A 20800-nucleotide genomic window follows, 5' to 3' on the forward strand; every position below is an offset into this window, starting at 1 on the left:
GTTTTATAAAAACTCTACAAACACGTTACCTGGTCAAACGAGCTTTAATCTGATGGATGCTCCGGACACGATCTGTTCACCTCGAACCACTCGTCGATGCAGCTGCAACACAGATCGAACGTCACGTGCTCATGTTAATCACATGTTAACCCTCAGCTTCTGTTTGGGTACATCTGCTGATACCATGTAGTCACATCACATCTGTTCCATTTCAATCCCTCTGTTTTCAGTTCTCCATCACTTTAACTGTAATGAAGTGTAATTAATTAGGTTAATTTAAAGCCCATTAACCAGACGAAACAGTGCACGGTGGTTTGTCTGTGCAGTTTTCACAGCTTTCACACAGCTGGGTGCTGGATGACGTCACTTTGCAGAAGACGTCATCTGTTGATCTGCATCATCGAGTGAAGCAGTGGTTTTTATCCATGTTTGAGCTCCGAAGAATCTTAAACTCATTAAACAAGTCCTTTAACATGAGGATTTCTACCACTAATGTGTGAATATAATAACTTGAGTTTTGGTAATCCTGTGCTGTGGAGAACCACCTTGTAAATAAAGCTGGATTTAAGCTGAAGAACCTGATCATCATAAGAGAAATGAAGCGATGCAGCTTCCTACCCCTTGTGGTAGATGCAGAGGCAGGGCAGACGAGCGATGGTGTCTCCCTGAACCAGCTCCTCCAGGCAGATCGCACATTCTCCTGCATCCTTAGAGAGGACGTCCTCTGTCAGGAACACACACACACACACACACACACAGACACGACAGGCAAAGAAAGAATTATAAGACCCTTCAGAAAACAAAGCTTCTGTGGGAAAATCTAGTATTGATCCAGCTCTACTTTCTTTTCCTACTTAAAATTTATTTGTCTTGATGTAAGTCCTCAAGATCATGACAATTAAAATGTTTTACTGGAAATACTGACGTGTGCATCAAAGTTCACTGCAGTTTTCCCACTAGAAAACAGTCTCCTGTGTGATTCACAGTTTCTCCTGAAGGTGGAGCCAAAGGAAAACTCACAGTTTAAAAAAAGTTTAAGAAGTTTTTTTTTTCCTCTGGAGATCAAGAACATCAAACCTGAATAAATCTGATGGATCTGGACCTGAGTCCTGGGCCCATAATAACAGACCCCATGTCTGATAAACAACCTCAACCACCAGCACACACACTGGTTAATAATATGGACTAACAAAAACTCCATGTGTCCTTTACTGCAGATACACACTGTTTTATGTTGAATCGCTGGGATGAAAATCTGATTTTTAATAGGTTGATATATGGATCCTGATAAATTAAGAATAATAAACCATCTGAATGAAATAAATACAGATAAAATAAGAAGTTAAAGAAATTGAAGGGATGACATTAAAAAGCTATTATTATTATTATAATACTTTGTAGGAGGTACACTACTTTGAAGTGTAGGTATATACTGTGGGTAGAAGTATGAGTAATAAATACAACATATAGATGCATGAGTGCATAATGTGATTTATAAGTATAGTATATATACCATACATATATCATACAGCAATAACACAGTACCATGAAATATGTATGTAATAGAAATTGATCACTATGATAAATGATATAGCATATAATGTAATATAAAATAGTGTAGCAAAAATACAGTGATTATAACTGGTGGAAATATACTATTGTTAAATAGTTTTATAAATAATATAAAGCAACATGCATGTGTCAGATATGTATGAGTATGAGTATTTACACTAATTCCACAGTAATAAAATAGTAAAATAGTAAAAATAAACAAGCTGCTGGTCGATGGTTGTGACTGAAGATCACAGAGAATCCTGTGGGTCTCTGCTACTGCTTTCTTATTTATATGTGTATGTGTGGTCAGAATTCAGGTTTTTCCTAAAGGTCCCTGAAGGCATCGTTAATTACCAGACAGGGCAGCATGGCTGGTATTATCATCCCCTTGTGAGTCTGTTTGTGTGTCATCATGGTAAAAAGTGGTCCTGGAGACACTTCCTGTCATGGGAACCACTAGAGAGATGAATGGTGTCAGATACAGTCATGAAACTTCACAGGTGAGTAGCTGAGATCAAAATGAAGGCTGTGCTTGAAGATGGATGTGGTGCGACCCCTGAGTTCTGAGTTATAGTGTAATAATGTCATAACTACTGAGGAACATCTGGTTTTTATTCCAACTGATGTGCCTCAGTGTCATTGATTTTCTATGGGTGTGTGTGTGTGTGTGTGTGTGTGTGAGCATTCACACTGAGCTGTATTCATCTTGCTCTGCTATGCATAGCACTGTAGCAGGACGTGGAAGTCAGCATGTGCACCATTAAACCGATCACCTGCAGCAAAACACACAGAGTCATTAGGCCTGGCCTTATGTAACTGTGGATTAACCCACATAGGCCTGGAAAAGCCAGTTATTATGGGCTGCAGCACACGGCAGCTCAGCTGAGGGAAACATCTTTTATGTCCTGACAGTGTCGGTCACTCACACACTCAGAGGTTTGTCTTTTTAAAATTGTTGTCTCGTTTGCTGAATGTTTGTTTTAGTGGCCAAAGACACACGCTTTGCACACTGGAAGAGAAGGTCTCATCTGTGTGTGTGTGTGTGTGTGGACACATATATGTTCACACTCCATGTCAGTTTTCTTCTCTCTTTATCCAGTGCCAGACAGAGAGTGGATGAGCAGAAGAACAAAGCTAAACTGCAGCTGAACCTGATTTGCTATGTAGGCTGGACACTGATGATGAGGAAACACAGACTGTAAGTTCAAGATAATCACCACACAAACAGCTGAGAGCAGCTCCAAATACACTGTTTCCTCATTGTTTCCCAGTGATGAGACAGAAACCTCTCCTTTAAAGGAACAGTTCATCTGTTTTTGACAGTCAGATAAGAAGATTCATGCCTGTGTCATGTGTGTCAGCACAGAGCTGGAGTCAGTCACCTGGTTAGCCTGGCATAAAGACTGGAGGCAGTGGGAAATAGATAGCATGACAGGCCAAGATTTAACAACATGGGCTCATGGGCAACTGACTGAAACCGTCACACGGTTGTATCCCTCCGCCACTCAACCTAGTTTCAGATTACATCCCTGTTTATCCAGAGTCATATAAAATATTAACCATGTGTGAAATGTTGTCATAATTGCTGTATGAAGTCTTGATTAATGGCTAAGAAGAGTTTTGTGAGGTCACACTGACCCTGACCTTTGACCTTTGAGTAAAATCTAATCAGTTTGTCCTTGAGTCCAAGTGAATGTTTTTACCAAATCTGAAGAAATGCCCTTGAGGAGTTAGGGACACATTCTGTTCACAAGGCCAAAACTGTGCTTTGTGAGGTCACTGTGACCTTGACCTTTGACCACCAAAATCGAATCAGTTTGTCCTTGAGTCCAAGAGAAAGTTCGTGCCAAATTTTAAGAAGTTCCATCGAGGCATTACTGAGATACCATGTCCACGAGAATGGAGCATATGGACAACCTGATAACAATCAGCCTCCGGCGCTGAGGCCTAAAAATCAAAGCACTTCCAGCTTCAAATTTCCACTGCCTGAAGTGACATAAAGAAATGACAGTGATGGTGGATGTGAAAGTCAAGATAATCAAGAAAACATTCAGACAGAACTACAGGTCTTTTCAGCAGAAAGACGAAGCCAACATGGCTGCAGGACACAGGAGTGCTGGTGCTCCGTTCCACTGGGAACAGCAGGGTCAACGGGGAGGAGTCATCAGAGGGACACTGTTTACAGAGCAACATCTGGATCAGCCAGAGCCATTCTGGAAACAAGCGCTGTGGACAGATGAGGTCAAAACGGCTCTCTGGTGTTTGGACAAAGAGCAGGACACCTTTGCCCTCTGTTCAGATCAGGGGTGGAAATATGCCTGGGTCGTGAGGCAGCCAGTGGCACAGGAAACACTGCACAGATAAAGGATAGAATGGATTCACACTGACTGTGGAACCAGCTTGTCAGCCACAGAATTTCTTCTCTATATACTTTGCTTTCCAAGTTGTTTTTGCCTCTTGTGTTGGTTGGATAATAAACTAAGAATTTTCATAACCGTTCTGCCAATTATTTTCTCAATTAACTGATTAGTTGTTTGGTTTATAGAATATCAGAAAATGGCAAAGAATTCTTGTGACAGTTTTCCACATGGAAAGCCCCAAAATATTCTGTTTGCTGTGCTATAAAAACAGAACAGAAGAAGAGATAATCCACATGTTAGAGGAGCGGGAACAGGTGAATTTGTGGCAATTTGTGGCAAAATGATTCAAATGATTAACTAATCAATCAAGGGCCTTATTCCAGGGGTCACAGTTCACCACCTAATTGATTAATAACAGCCAGTCAGCATCTACTTGCTCTGATATGATGGAGTTCCATTTTTTTGTATAGTTAATTTTGTCAATTGGTTGTTTAAAGGTCCATATTTAAAATTCTCCAGTGTTTCATCTGAAGTGTTGATCTCCATCAGAAGACATATTTGTGGTTTTAAGAACCAAAAACCATCTCAGTGTAGTTTTACACCTCCTCTCTCAGGTTCTCTCTGGAGCTCTAGTGACAACAGGTCAGAGTGCCAATCAGAAGAGAGGATCTGAGCCAATTTCAGGTAAACACTCAGAGAAACCTCAGAGAAATCCTGCAAGGTTGGATGGTAGGTCCAGGTGGGCGGGGCTTGGGGTGTGGCTGAGGGTGCTGACTGCTTTGTTGTGACATCACAAAGTTCCAGAAGTCCTGACGGCTGGTTTTAAGGCTCAGTTTCTGAATACAGGCTGTGTGCATTTCTCTGTGGACTGAGGCTTTGATACTTTCACAGTATTAATATAGAACCTAGACCTGCTTTATAATCACAAACACATGGACATCTACCTTTAGACTGGATGGACCTTTAATAGTTACTTTCATTTTAAAAGGCCGATGTATAATGAGCTTGTAACATGATGGTGTCATTGCAGCTTAAGATGTTCTGGCTGATACTGCTTCCTTTAAAAAATGGCAGCTCTAATAAAAAACTCAACGGCTGAAAAATGCTTGGCTGACCTTTGACCTCTGTAAAGACACCAGCAGGAAGAACTGGGATGTTATGATGAGTAGCTTTGACTGCGGCAGGTTGACCTCTAGTGTCTTTGTCTAGGTTGTTTTCTAGAATGTAGGACCTGGGTCTGACAGAGTCCGGCTCACCACGGGTTATAAATCAGAATCTCAGCCTCTGGGATGCAGCTGTATGGAAACACAGAGACAGGAGGAGCTGTGTCATGTCATGTCACACGACAGCTGCTGTTTGTGTTTCTGTTATCATGACCCAGTGGTGCATATATTTAGAGATCTGTGTGTGTATTGACGTGAGGTCACCTTACATCACTTCCTCTTTCTGATTGGCCATGTCAATCATCAGATCAGTGACAGATACTGGATCTGTTCTGATAAACTACAATGACATGCTGGTGTGTGTGTGTGTGTGTGTGTGTTTGTGTGTGTTTGTGTGTTAAGCATGCAGACAGTGGGAAAGCCTGAGCAGCTGATTATCTTATTAGAATGACCACAAACACCATCTCTGGGCTCAGAGACCACGACACTTCATCCACCCACTGACAGACAGTTTAAATCACATGTCATGTTTGGCACATGAACAAACTATCAACGCAGCTCTCACAGCTGAGGCTGAGAATGCTAACACTTGCTAATTAACGCTAAGCATGAAGGATGCTGAGGAGGATGAGAACGTCGCTCACTCTACAGATATCTTTTCATCAACGTATACACCAGCCAATCCGTCCAGAGGTCAGGGGGGTCACCAGAGACATCAGGATTCATCCTCTGAGAACCCTGAATGTGTGTCCATGTAGATGTAGAAATATGAAAGCTTCAGCCAGCTGGTGGCGCTACATTAAAGGTCAGGTAATATGTTTCTTCCTCTGTTCACCAAATTTAATGACAATCCTGACAACCACTACCCTACATTTATGTTTACTGTGTTTCTATAATTCTGATTGTCTACACTGTAATTTCACTATGTTGGCCTCCTGGGATCTCTTGTCTGTTGCTTCTCTTGAGGTTTCTTTGTTTTTATCTGTTAAAATGTTTTTTCCGACCTAAATTGAGGCAGTTTTATGATTTGTGACACTGGGTTTTGTAAAAACAAATAACTTGACAACAACAATTGTTGAGATATTTCAGTAAAACCAGCGTCAACCGTCTGATGGTGCTTGAAATAAAGTCAGGGGAAGTCCTTACAGTTCCTCCTCAGATGTCTGTACCTCATCTCAGTCAGGACCAGAGTGGAGAAACGGCTGACTAGCTGTGCCTTCCCTGTTATCCATGCTGCTAACATATGCTCAAGTTTGTTTGCTGAGAGATACCTATGCTTTAATACATGCCATTCAAATCAGTTATCTGTGTAGTGGCTAAACCACACATTCAGAGGCTAATCAAACATTGTTTTAAATTCACACAACATTTTTTTCATGAGCCAAAAGTCGTCTTTGGGAATTCAGGTTCAAAGTTTAGCCTGATGTTGCTTCTGGTGGAAAAGTCGAGAGCTCGCCCAAAACATGTGGAGCGTTTACACCTGGCAGTAACCTGTGACCTGCATGTGGATGTTCTAGCTTGTCTGGATCTCAGCCATGTCTAAACGCAATCTGTACAATTTGGACAAACACACTCTTCTGAAAAACATCCTCCCAAGGTGAAAGATGACCTAACTCCACCTCTTCAGGTTGTCTGAGGCTACGTCCACACTACTGGGTTTTTTAAAAACTCATCTCTTTTGCTTTGTTTACCTCTGGTGTCAACATGACTCCAGGGTTTTTGAGCATCTAATATGAAGACTTTTGGAAACCCTGCTGGACTCGTTATAATAGTTATGAAAACTTCAGGGTTGTGTTGTAGTCTGAACGAACAGAATCAGAGACATCAGGAAACCATGACATAGACACCCACAGTGGCTCCTGATTGGCTCTTATCAGCCTTGACTACTAGTGGTGAAACAACATGGATCATGAATGAAAGTGTTACTGAACTTGTTGTCTTTGCAGCAGCTGTTGTTCAGTTATATTCTGCAGCTTAACTCTACAACTGTCTTTGCTGTTCCTCGTTCGTGGTATTTTCTGCAATTAACCAGCTGCAGAGTAGACAATCTGCTTCCTGTTCCTGTCGCGCATGCACAGTGTACCTGAATGGTTGGTGTGCTAGTGTGGACAGAGATCATTTCTCATACGGAGATAAATTAGTCATTTGGATGGAGATCGTCTCGTAAATCTGTGTTTTAAAATGAAAAGGTATTAGTGTGGATGTACCCTCATGCTGCTTGTCAAAAATCTACAGCTGGCCCCTCCCCACCTGGGCCAACACATGATTGTTGACAAAACCCACCCGCATACTGAGACCCAAACAATGTGGACAGAATCCAGATAATCCAGAATCCAGACAGCGAGACTTCTTTATTCAGATGTGTCCAAACACAGATTTACATGTTAATACAAGCTGGAAATCTTGGATGAAAGCATGTGGGACAAATAGAGAAGAGGGGATCCAGCCTCTGGGGAGAATGAAATGTCCTCAGGACATATCATGGTATGTCTTCATAGCACTCCAACCTGCTGTTAGCAGTGGAGTTTGATAGGACCAGACAAAAGGTCAGGGGTCAGTGAAAAGGTCAGAATTCCTCCTATGGAGAACAAGAATGTGTGACCCAAATTTAACAGCAATCTGTCCAGGTCACAAATCAGTCAGCCTTTGTACTAGTAGAATAAAAAGACTTTTCAGGACACACAGTGATGGATAAAGGACTTCTTGTTGGCAGATGAAGACAGCGTCAGTGTTTTTCACTGACTGATGTCCTTTGCTGAGTTATGTCTCTATCCTGCAGGGTCCTGATCAGACTAGGTCATCATATGACTGATGGACAGGAAGACAGAGAGGAATCTGTCACAGCTGAACAGGAAGTCAGCTAACTCAAAGAGGAACTAAACTCGCCCCAGAGACATTCAGCTGAAAGGGAAATGTGGAGGAAAGTGTGAAAGTTTACGTTGAAATGTCTTGAGTCTTATTTTAGAGAGTAGAAATAATAAATTCATTACTAAAACATGAGCTGAACAGACCAGAGAAGCAGTTGTCTGCTGTACTGTGTGATCATTTTCCTTGATGGTTTCCACTCAAGAAAAAGGTTGTTAAACATCTACGCAGACACAGGGAGTGAAAGTGGTTCATCAATGCTGAGAGAGAAATACAGGATGAGCTGATGTGTAATGTAAGCTCTTCGACAGACAGAATCCCACAAGTCCGATCAGATTCAAACCACTGCTGGGAGTCAGGCTCCTGATGTCACTGCTTTTAACCAACATGAATGCACAGACACGCAGCTGCAACACCAGCAGCTCTGTTCATACACCTGCCTGTGTACTTCCTGTGCACCTGGAGGAAGTGATATCCACCAGGAGACAGGTCAGAGCCAGAGACAGTATCTGTCCGCCAACCCAAACCACCAGATAGGTCATTTGTCCCGCCCTCTGTTATGACCAATAGGAGGGTACCAGTGGTGAGCTTACTGACCTTTGCTGTCATGGTAACAACAATAAACATGCAGTTAAGGTTGTGGAATGGTAACAGTGTAGGCACAAGGACTACTTGGTTAGGTCAAAATAAATATTTCGTTAAGGTTAGAGAACCTTTGTCGTCATGGTGACAGTGATAAATACACAGTTAAGGTTGTGGAACAGTCACAGATAAAGGAAATTAACCACGGTCAGATTTGAGCTTGTTAGACAGACTGATATTGGACTGATATTGGTATATATCAGCTGATCAAATATGATGTTTACCTGAGGTCATTTAGAAGCTTGTGATTCCATGAGATCAGTGACGAGTTTATTCTTCCACAGTAAAATGTGGCAATGAGACGAAGGTCACGTCTCTTTAATAAGCACACTTGAGGGATCTTTATCAAAGTGTCTCAGCAGAGTGATTGTATCACACTGTAACTTCAATGTGGAGATTTTTTAAAACCACCTTTCTACAACTGATCCATTTAGGTTGGGTCTCACAAGACGTTCATCGAGGAAACAACAGCAACAAGGACTTTTCCCCCAGTCACATTAACCACGGTTGTTAAATACATGAGAGTACAACAGATCACTGATAAATAAAACAAGTGGCTGCCCACAGGCAACCACAGTCTTAGTCTACAGTTTTGGAAATATTACGGATGATTACACAACACTTCACAGAGAGGCAGACGGCAAACAGAGGATCAGGTTACATAACCACAGAGTTGTTCTAGTTTCATGAGGAAGGTAGTGTATTTCTTAATGTTACAATCATCTATAGGACAAATATAAGCTACATAAGAAGGGTTTTAACATTAGGATGTAATCCTCTGTGTATTTTCAGTTATTTCACATATCTTTATTCATATTATAGTTCTATTTTCTTGCAGTTTCCTCACACTGACCAGGCCTACATGTTCTTACCTATTTCATATGATTAGTACTTGTAAAGTGAGTCAATGGTCAGACCTACCGTTGTATGTCACTCTGGGTTTGGTTAAACACAAGACCAGATGAAGATCCATCTCATCTGAGGACACAAACTTGGAGCAGATAGGGCACTTGAAGCCTGGAGGAAAAGGAAAACATGATACAATGAATAAGACAATTAGATGATCTGTGGAGGGGTGGACTGGCCACCAGTCCTCAGGTTCATATTTTTCTCTCTGCCTTCAGGACCACTGATGTGTTTTTTTTTTCACCTGTCAGTTTGACCTGGACTGGGAACAAGAATCTTGCACAACAGATCCTGCATCTATTCCGAACAAATCAGTCACTGCCAGTGGAGGAACCTTCAACCTCACACTTCATATTCACAACGGTGTATTTTGACTCCATACACACTGTCCTGGCTGGCCCATCCTGCACCGCCTCAGCTCCACCTGCCTCGGATCACAGCATTTAAGCTCCTCGCTGTTAGTTCATTGAGTTGACTCTCATGGTGAGTTCTCTTTGTGCATTTATTGAGAAACTGTGAAATCTCTACCAACTGCTTCCTGTCACTGACCTGTGTCTTAGATTTCTGCCTCGACCTTTCCTTCACCTGCAGCTGTCACCTGCTGCCGCCAGCTCTTTAGTTTATCACTGCAGATACAACTAATGCATTCCAGCAGAACACCACTGCCAAAGGTTTGACCTTTAAGAAGCTTTTGTCGACACTGTCAGTGTTTTTTAATTCGACTATATGAGCTCACAGCTCAGCTGGTGGTGGTGGTGGTGAGCTGGACCTCATTTTACTGAGACGTGTTTCTAATGTTTTGCCCACCTCATCTACAGACATGAGGGAGGAAGAAAAAACATATCACTGTAATGCAGTCCAGAACAATGTCACAGCACCCTTACTCGTAGTCGTACGCCTTCTCCAAGTCTACAAAACACATGTAGAATAGCTGGTCAAACTTCCATGACTCCCTCAGCACTCCAGCAAGGGTAAAGAGCTGGTCCCCTGGTCCAGAGCCAGAATGGAGTCCACATTGCTTCTCCTGGATCTGAGGTTCAACAATCAGTCAGAGCCTCCTCGGCCTGGGGCAACCTCAGCACCCCCCAGGAGGAGCTGGAAAACATCTGGAATACCCTGCTGAGCCTGCTGCCACTGCAACCTGACCCAAGATAAGCAGAAGAAAATGGATGGATGGAGTCCATCTATGACCTCTGCAAAGTACAACCTCAATAATACACTTAGTGTAATTCAATGAATAATTAATTAAAACAGTTAAAGCTGTTGAAGCTGTTGTACTGGACTGCATTAGATTTATAGGTGCTCCCAGTAAAGTGGCCAATGAGTGCACATCTTAGTTTCTTTAAACTGACTCTTTAAAGGCCCTGTACAGTATAAAGTGAGGTTTACGTGTCTTTTTCAATTTCAACAAGCCGTCATAACTTGTATAATTTTGTGATGTCACAACTATGCAGTCACTGCCATCAGCCATCGCTGCAGCACAGCCCACCCCGATCAGCCCGGAGCCACCATCCATTGTTTTTGTGTTGTTTTAACTTTGTACAGCCTTCACAAAGATAGTGATATTACAGATCAGTGGCTATGGTTTTATTTTTGTCTGAAATACCTCAGCATTTTAGTTATGAATTTGATCAAGCTACATTCGTGGGCTATAATCCGTAGCCTGTGGTTAGCCTGGCCGTGCGTCACTCAGAAAGAAGAGTTTCAGAGAGAAGTGTGAGAGACAGATATAAAACTACACTGAGATGATTTTTGGTACTAAAAATTCAAATATATTCTTATTGGTATCAACACTTCAAATAAGACATGAGAAAAGTGTCAAATATAGGACTTTTAATTTACTTGAACATTTATTAATTCATTTTTTGGCTGATTTACGGTCAGTGCAGCAAACCCTAAACACAACAATTACATATTATGACCTTATAATATTGTTTAATATATGTAAACAAATACCTATTCAGGGACATTAGATTTTATTATGTTTTCAGCAGCCTGATCACTCTATGTCCAGTGTTCCCTCTCTTTTAGCTCTGTTCTTGGTCTCCACCAGCTCCTGAGCTCCGCTATGTTCACCAGCTGATCTCTGACTGTGTCTGTCTGCTGTTTGGCAGAGGACAATGGCTTTTTGGTCTTTAGCTTTTTTTCAGGCTGTGAAATTTGAGCTAATGATAAAAGCTAAAATATGCTACAAATGCAGAGTTGATAAATCTCTGGGAGTTCATCACAATGTCAGACATCTTCCACATTGCATACAGTGATTTCATCCATTGTTCATATAAAAATATTAATCAGTGCAGCTTTTTCTTAATTCTCATTATTAGTATCATTACTCTCAACAGTTCAACCGGATCATACTGCTATTTAATATCTTGAAGTTAGAAGGTAACTAAAATGATTTATTCCATATTAACCATTATGACTAAACTGTTAACATGAATGAAATTACAAATATCTTCCTTTATCTTATTAGACATGGAATACCAGAGGGAGGCTGCGCAGTGAACAGGAATGATCTGCTACTATCTGGCTTTAGTCCACATCACCACTGCATTATATCAATCAGTGACAGTGTATATAAGTAGATTTATTTAAATGAAAAGTCACAGATAATTATAAAAACGTTTCAAGTCACAGCCCTGGTTGTAATTATCCCTTTGTTCCAATTCCCATCACAATTATGTTGTCAAAGTCTCAGACACAGGAGCAAATCCTGCAGCTTCCACTGACATCACTCTGCCCTTTCACATAGATTAGCAAACCTCATCCATCATCTGTTAGCATAACAGCCCTGCAGCAGGGGGCAGAATGTCACATATCACTGACAGGTGACATCAGAACGAGAAGTGTAAAAGTGTGTATGGTTGTGTGGAGCTTTCTAAAAATGGTGAGATGTGTCCACATGCTGTGATACTGATGGAATAAATAGATTAGCACAGCCAGAAGCAGGCTGCTTGTCTGACCTATTTTAGAGAATCACAACACACACACACACACATACACACACGCACACAGGATGGCATCTCTCCAGATCTCCTGGCCATCTGCTGACAGTCAGGAATATGTGGTCTAAGGTGTATTTATGTGAAAGAGAGACGAGGATGAGTTCCAGCTCTGCACGACTCGACAAGTCATTCTGAAAAATGCTAAAAGCCAAAGCCGAGCTCTGCCTGTGAGGCTGTGATGACTCATCCAGTCAACTGTACTCTCTGCAGGAAATTAAATTGCTGTGTGTGTCCTCATGCATGTCTGATGTCATACCTGCTTTGGTAGCATAAAATCCTCTCTGGCCTCTCAAAGTATATTTCTCCAGTAATCACTCACACAAGCTGGACTGTGTAAACACAAATAACATAAGTGTTATAAATAACCCTGGAGCGATGTATATCTTTCAGTTTCCTGCTATTTGTACTGGCCCACAGCAACCTGCTGCTTTTGGAGGATTCATACAGAATGAATGTTAACAAATAGTCAGTTAAGACAACAGAGAAGCCTGACATGAAACATCTGCTGCCTCAAGGCAAAAATATCCAAAACAAAACTAAGGGAAGGTGGAAAATGTTTGGCTGGGGAAAATTATTAGAAAGCACAGTTTTCTCATCATTGAAACAGAATTAAAATAAACTGCCACTAGGCACAGATTAAAGCAATGAATGTGTGGGAATAAAACAAGCTGATGGGCTGGCTTAAAGAGAAAAGTGAAGCCTCTCTGACCGTTTTTGGTTTTGGAAAGAAGAGGAAGAAGAAAAGAGGAAGGCCCACAGCATAACAGTGCTGTTATGATGGTTTTTCTGGTTGCATTTCTGTTTTATGATTATGTGCTCTTCTGTTGTTTGAGGATGTTGTCTGACCACTGGCTTAAGAAATTCTTTCAAAACTCAACCACTAAAATTACAGATACGATATTACAGACATGAACATTGTTCTCTGCAGTACCTTGTCATGGTGGAGAAGCTTGTGGGCCTGACAGCTGGGCTGATGGGAGGTTGGATTGGTCTAAGGTGACAGACAGCACAATGGCCTCGAGGAAAAGACCCAACCAGGACCCTGCTCTATAACCATGCATCATCTGCTTTGTTGCTCCATGTGCACTGTCCACGACAACTGATTACATTACATTCAGCCGCTTTTATGCAAAGTGACTTACAATAAGAGCATTCAAACCACATACCTGCAAGAGCTAGATATCATCCAAAAAAGGGAGTGTATCCCTTTCAAACAAATGACTACACACAGATCCAGTTCTACAGTACAACCACATAGATTTAGCTTAGTTTTTGGTTTGTTTGTTTAAACGAGACACAAGTAAATGCTAGCAAGGTTTTTTGACATATAGTCTGAAAGTGTGGGAGCGAAACATGGGCAGTGAGTTTGCTGGAGCTCATTCCACTATTGAGAAGCATCTACATTTACATTACATTTACTCATTTGGTAGACGCTTTTATCCAAAGCAACTTAGAAGTGAAGGACAATAGTAAAGCTACAGTACAGTGGGAAACCTTTGTGTAAGTTTTAGGTACAACATCTACCTAATAAGATTCTTGAAAATAGAGAGGAATGCCCTTCCCCTGACAGAACTTGGTGGCTTGTTCCACTATTGGGGAACCACAAATGAGAACAAGGTGGACTGAGATTGTCTTGTGTACAGGGATGGCAATGCCAGACGACATTCCCTGGAGGAACACACTGGCCGAGAAGGAGCGAAAGGCTTAATGATTAAGTTCAAGTAGATGGGTGCAGACCCAGACTGAGATGAGTGACCACAGGGTCTGCTGAGTGATGGCAGAGCTAAACTTTCACATAGGACGGCTGAATGTCTACAGGTGGGGCACAGGACAGCAATGGTTGGTCTGGGGTCTAGGGTTTCACCATGGCTTGGAAATACGAAGGAGGAGTTCCTTTCACTGCCCTGCAGGCCAGTACCAGGTTTTTGAACTGGATGAAGCACTGACAGGGAGCCAGTGTGGTGAAAGAAGGACACTCTGCAAGGTTAAATTCCTGCCAGGCAGCAGCATTCTGGATTAGCTGCAGAGGTGTGATGACAGATACAGGGGCTCCAGCAAGGAGGTTGCTACAGAGTTGTAATAGTCCAGGTGGGAGACAACAAGCACCTGGATGAGCACCTAGGCCATCTCCCCGGTGAGAATGGGGTGATTCCTACTCATGCCAATCGACATGAACTGCTGCACTGTTTGCCAAGTATGATGGTTTATCATTCCAAGTTCACACAAAGCACTTGCTCCCTAGTTCTTCCCATCTTTAAAAATTCAGTGGGTATCTGTTTGCGCTTGCTTCCTTTTTGAAGGCATTGGAAGAGAACTTGATTGGGTTGGGTGCACCACAGGTTTGCTGGTATACTTACAAGATTGAGAAGACCTATGCTGGAATCATGCAATGAGCCTTTGGAGGTTGGGCGCAGTGCTCACAATCCCAGCCAGTAAACAGAAACATTGGCACAGAAGCTAAAAGGAGCTTCTTATCCCTCAAGATAACTCTCAAGTAACTGAACGACCACCTGTGGTGAAACCCTGCTGGAAACCAAGGGTGCAAATGAGAATCTACTTAGGCTAGAAAACATATATGAGTTCAAACTTGATCAATGAGATACAGTCTTTACCATACAGAGACTTTACTTGGGTGGGTTGCCCAGGTATATTTAGCATTTTTTCAAATTTCTATGTGTTTATTCATCTGAGCCATCTGTGACCAAATAACTAGTTACTCTAACCCTCCCATACCTGTTCTGTCGCCACTGTCTGATTTGTGTGCAAAAAATATAAAAAAAACAACACTGACAGATCTGAGGCATTACAAGGTCTGAGCAAGATGATGAAATACCACCTTGATATCCTGAGAACTATAGGCAGTAAATAAGTGGACTGGCTCAGGATGTCAGCTGATGAGTGATGGATCTGCTCTCCCTGGGTTCCTTCAGGCAAAAGAAAACCTGGAAGACCAAAAATGACCTGGCACAGAACTATAATGGACGAGCCAGCTAAGACCAACTTAACTCTAGTTGAGGGTCAATATGTTGCCAAGAACGGGGATGAATGGAGGGAGCTCACATCGACCTTTTCAGCCACTGGGGATGAAGAATTAAGTCATCTCAACGTTAGGCCAAATAAACAGGAAGCATGTTGAAACTCAAATATGATTGATGCAAGGTCGGTTTGTAGGATGTTCTGGACAAAGTCATAGTTTCACACCTCATTTCAAGCCTCACTATAAACACACATGATGTAATTTGGTAAAGGATGTAAAAACCTTTGGGAAGATTTGTCTATTTTCCACAAAACTTTAACTGTCAGAAAGTCTCGCACAGTCTACGCTGCTGGTCCTCGAGGTGAATCTGTGATGAAAGCAGACTTTATTAAATGCCCTGATCAGTCTACGCTGCACTATGGGAGATATGAGTGGATATCAGAATGTTAGTTTTGACTTTTAAATGTAGAGGCCCTGAGCCAGTCAGCATGGTTTTGAAAATCATCATTATCAAATGTTGTGTGGACGAATGGACGAATAAATCAAGAGACCAAAGTATCAGTTTATCTGCTTGTGCATTTTAAATGTGTGTTTGAAGCTCACTGTGTTAAGTTTGGTGAGCAAGTCCCTGTTTCCTGATAATGCAGAAATTCTGTTTTTATGGGTAAAGTATTTGTGTCATGTTTGATGCCTTAAAACAGTGAGGGCTCTTTTTTTAACAGCCCAAAGTGCATAGGCTAAAGCGCAGGGTGCATTCAGGCCCTGGCCATATCACTTTTGCTATTTAAAAAAAAATCGCTGTTTCAGGTGCATGGTTGAAGGGTGAGGGGCAAGGAAGGGCTGAGTGAATCAATGAGCTGTGCACAGCTCTGCCAAGAACAACACAAATAACGTTACACATCTTCTATGTTATGTTATGAGTAAATACATTCATTATTAAACTATGATGGCACAAATTTAGTGTAGGTGATGAATGGGAGACACTTTGGCACACTCTGCTTGTGTGTAACGGGCAGAGTCTATGTGCTTTGGGCGCCCACCTATGTACACACATATTACTCTCTAGATAACCCTTAAAATAACAAAAACCTGGTCTGAGGTCAGTGGTGCAGTATTTCACTGCACCGCTGATTTCAGACCAGTCGCTTTCCGCTGCCTCAAGACAGCAATGCATCAACAATGCACCTGACCACACCTCATTTTGAGACCAACACACCCATGGGGCTCAGTGTATTTGCTATATAAAAAAACGTGGGTGCTGGACAGGAAAATGACAACTGTGTCGATCTGAAACTTGCATTATAGAAGATATGAGATAAGAGCCCTCAGGGTCTATCTACTGAAGTCCATCTGCCAAAAACCAACTTATTCATTTGACCCCGGGGAAAATTCCAGGTATTGACCCTGGATGTGCTGGAGGGATGACCTCACTCAGCTAGCCTGAGAGTGTTTGCGAATCTCCACACAGAGGGAGGAGCCGGTATCAGTGATGGGAGGAAAGCTTGAAAATATAGAGTATAATGTGTAGATAGATGGACACTTAATCATCACCTGGATTTAGGTTATAAAAATTGGACCAAGGCTTATTAAACATTTTCATTCAAAAGGTGCCCCAAGTGCCATTCTGCCTGGCTGGGGCCCATAAGCTACTGACACACACACTTTCATTGTTCTAGTCTGATTATTCATCTCGTGCATATTCACATTCTGTTGTTGAAGGATTTGTATATTTGTGGTTACTTACAGTGGCCTCCACCATGTGATACACATTTGCTAAGAGATACTTCACACAATGCATCACAGTGACTGGGCACTGTGTGGACCAACACTGTCCTCACACAGATATCACACATGTCCTCATTTATGGTGCTAGTATGTGTTTATTTCTACAATTGCATCATTCTGCCTGAAGGTAAATTCGGCACAAAAAAAGAATCTGAATGTATGAAGAACAAAAGCTAAGAAGAGATTACAGTAAATCTATTTAAAGTTCAGTGCTCACTTCTTTTCTTTGTGCTGGCAAAGACCAAAGTGACACATAAAGTTCTCCTCAATGAGCTGAGAGCCAGGAAGCAGCTTTAAAACTTTACACACTGTTCACCAGAGCCCCTCACAGTTTCCTTATCACTGCTCCCCATCAGATCTGCTGCTTGGAGAGCAGCCCAGGGTACAGTGTTCATTATCTACTGTACTTAACTCAGCTCCCCCGAAACCCCTGAATCAGCACATGGACTCCACGCTGTGAAATGAGATTTATGAATCATCATTTTATCGATCACTTCACTGATCATTGGCCGGCCTGGCTGCACACCAACCCCCCGAGCTCAGGGTATCACACACTGATGCAAACACCTACAAGCATAATGTATGAATACTCGTACCGAGAATCACTTTAATCTTCACTTTCTTTTCTACAAAGGCAGGAAAAAAGTTGAAAACTGGCTGAGATAAGAAAAAGGTCCTTCAAAGGGAGGCATGAATCATGACCAAACTAATCACCTCCGCTCTTTCTCCTGCTTCTTTGGCACATGTGCCAAACTTTATTGTTAGAGTTTATTGTCCAGGGAGAAATGTCCATGAATATTTTGAGGTAGTACCAATGAAATATTATTTTATGTCCTTTATGACTTTACGTATGACTTTATGATATTCTTTTTTTTATTCTTGGCACCATCAGTTCAAATCAAACAGATGAAGCCTTTGCTGTGTGTTGGACTTTGAGATCCAGCCCCTTCTTCAATTTGGTAGTCTGGGAAAAATACCTGGACCCACTAAGCTCAGAGGCTGACACTCCACTTACACTTATCTTTCAACCAACCTCCAACCTGATCAACCCTCTGATACCACCCACTGGAGTGTCTTCTGAAACAGTGGCCCAGGCAGCAGGTGTATCAGACCTCGGTTGTTTGTTGTTACAATAATAAACTGATTGAACCAAAAGCGGCAAACCTATCTTTGTCACCATGGTTACTATAATCATGGAAAAGAAATGGAAAAGGTGGTGATTTGGGTTAAAATAAGTACATCCTCAACATTAGACAATCTTTGTTGTCATGGTTACAGTAATAAGAACAAACGGTCATGTATAATAGAAACAACATGTGTTTTGTTGACCCATCAGGACCACAACCTCCTCGCTTACGTTTGTTTTTTTTTGTTTTTTTTTTTATTCTTTTAGTTCTTGGTGCTCTTTTATTAAGAAAAAACTATGAACAAAATGTTTTCATTTGTACCAACAGTGACTTTCACTTTCTTTGCTCCACATGGTTCTGTTGATCACCAGCGACAGTTTTATCAGCTGGGGGTAAACCAGGTTAATTCTGCAGGTAACTTGTGTGAAATAAACCTCGGTTATGTCTAGTTTCTTGCTCTCTGCAAAGATTGTCTCCGAGGTAATGGAAGCATCACTCTGTAGCGTCAGTCTGTGATCATGAGTGAATTTTGTTTTTGCGGTTAAAAAGACAGAGTTGTGAGTCTTTGCAACATAACTTCAAGTCTTTGATTTTGTCGGGTAAAATAATCTAGTTGATCACATTGCTGCAGTTTCACTGGTTGAATCTCACATTCAAAGTTAAGACATAAAATATTTCATGGCACGTAATGGTTTGAATCAGAAATATGGCTTCACCTGATATTTCAAAGTGTATATATTCACATACATATTGCACACATTTAATCTTCACATCTAATGCTCCATTATTCAATACTAAATTAATCTGCATCTATTCTGATAATTGATAAATTGATTAATTGATTCATGTTTTGTTCTTAAAGCAGAAACACTGCAGAAACATTGTGCAGTTTCAGTTGTGAGGTGATGTTGCTTTTCTTCATCTTATGTGATAATGAGAGGAATATCTTTGGCTTTTGAAACAACAACGAAACAAGTTGAAGAAGTTAACTTAGGCTTTAATAATCTTTGATGGACACTGTTGTTTTTCTCTCACATTTTATATTAATTCAGAAATTAAATTAACAGATAAACTTTTCAGTTGTAGCTGCGTGTTGTGGACATGGATCTCTCAGTCTGTCTCAACAGGCCTGAAACTTGGGGCTATAGTTACCTATAGTTTTAGCTGCTTTGAGATGTTAAGAGAGGGGGGGCGATTATAGGGCGAACGACTATAAATAAATGTGCTTTTCAGCTGCTGGGAAAATGGGTTTAAGTAGGGTAAATGATGAGAGGGCTTGACGCTGTCAAGCTCATGTAACACCGACTTCTACCTACGTCAGTCAGTGTCTCCATCTCTCCATCAGTAAATATTAGCACCCCACACAAACAGGGCAACAGAGGAAAAACCAAAATAATCCCACTCAGGTCCAAGGTGATCCAAGCCGATCTGGTCTCTAATACAATCACAATAAAAAACTGTATTTATTTCACTGGTATTAAACGGTGAATGTGTTCTTTTTATTGTGGCTACTTGATGGCTTCATTTTCAATGACTTATGTAACATCTAGGAAGAAGCCAAGGCTCAGGATAAGATGTATGACAATAAGTAAGATCATGTACAAAATTTCAGTTTCAGAGAATACGACATACAAGTAAAAGTTCTGAATTTCAACCAATTTACATTTTGGTAAATATGCTTCCTTCTGAGAGTTAGATGAGAAAATCAACACCACTCTCTTACCTGTGCACTGGGCACAGAGTTCCCTCAGGGAAGGCATTATTTGCTGTCACTATTTGTTGGCCAGTATGAAGACCTGCTATAAAACTGATCATATCTGGCTTTGGCTGGACACAAATCAGTGAAGTGCTACAGCTCCTAACTCCCCTTAAAAACCATACACATGTTGTTTTAGATTTCTGCTTGTAAAGGGATGAAACAAACAGGCTTCAACTCAATTTCCCATTTTTAAATTCATTCAACTCAGAAACATAAGTTTCTCCTGCTGCCTTAAAAATCACAGTTAACTGAACTTTAGTTAGTTCAACGTTGTTTTCTGAAGACTGAGATAAATTAACTCAACTTGAGAAAGTAAGTTCAACAAACTTAAGATACTGAGTTAACTTGAGTGTTTAATCATCACAGATTCACTTTCCTTCTACGTTTTCTCACTTTTCATTGAAGAAGAACTTACAGCTGCTGAAGCTGATTTGTGCCAGAGTCAGTACAAAAACAACATGTGAGGCTGCTCCCAGTGGCTGTTACATTTGTGTGCGGAGGTCGGGACTGACCCCAATACTAACCTTCACCTCAGATAAAATTGTTTTCATTATTGTAAAAAGAAACAGCCAAGACTTAATTGAACATATATTGACCCGTTAACCCTGAGGCGCCCTCTAAAAAAACATTCAAAACCTCAGCACTGTGTGAAAACAA

At 41.3% G+C, this 20800-nt stretch overlaps 1 protein-coding gene across 4 annotated transcripts in view; it reads right to left on the minus strand.

The window, feature by feature from the left end:
- Positions 1-20800, minus strand: part of znrf2b (zinc and ring finger 2b) — a 41095-nt gene that overhangs the window by 5064 nt on the left and 15231 nt on the right. For 2 of the 4 annotated variants that reach the window (XR_011686588.1, XM_071468233.1), the window contains exons 2-4: positions 9506-9601; positions 619-724; positions 30-102 (exon numbers count right to left, since the gene is read on the minus strand). Coding sequence is in view for 3 of the 4 variants with exons in the window: in XM_071468233.1 (XP_071324334.1) it covers positions 45-102; positions 619-724; positions 9506-9601 (260 nt within the window). In the remaining variant the exon portion in view is untranslated. Of the gene's footprint in view, positions 1-29; positions 103-618; positions 725-2794; positions 3907-5218; positions 7979-9505; positions 9602-20800 lie in introns of those variants that run through there. The other 2 variants (XM_071468234.1, XM_071468235.1) reach the window with 2 other exon arrangements.

This window comes from Trachinotus anak, unplaced genomic scaffold (assembly GCF_046630095.1).
Source record: "Trachinotus anak isolate AG129_WGS33_773 ecotype Australia unplaced genomic scaffold, CSIRO_AGI_Tana_v1 ptg000032l, whole genome shotgun sequence".
Classification (NCBI taxonomy): domain Eukaryota; kingdom Metazoa; phylum Chordata; class Actinopteri; order Carangiformes; family Carangidae; genus Trachinotus; species Trachinotus anak.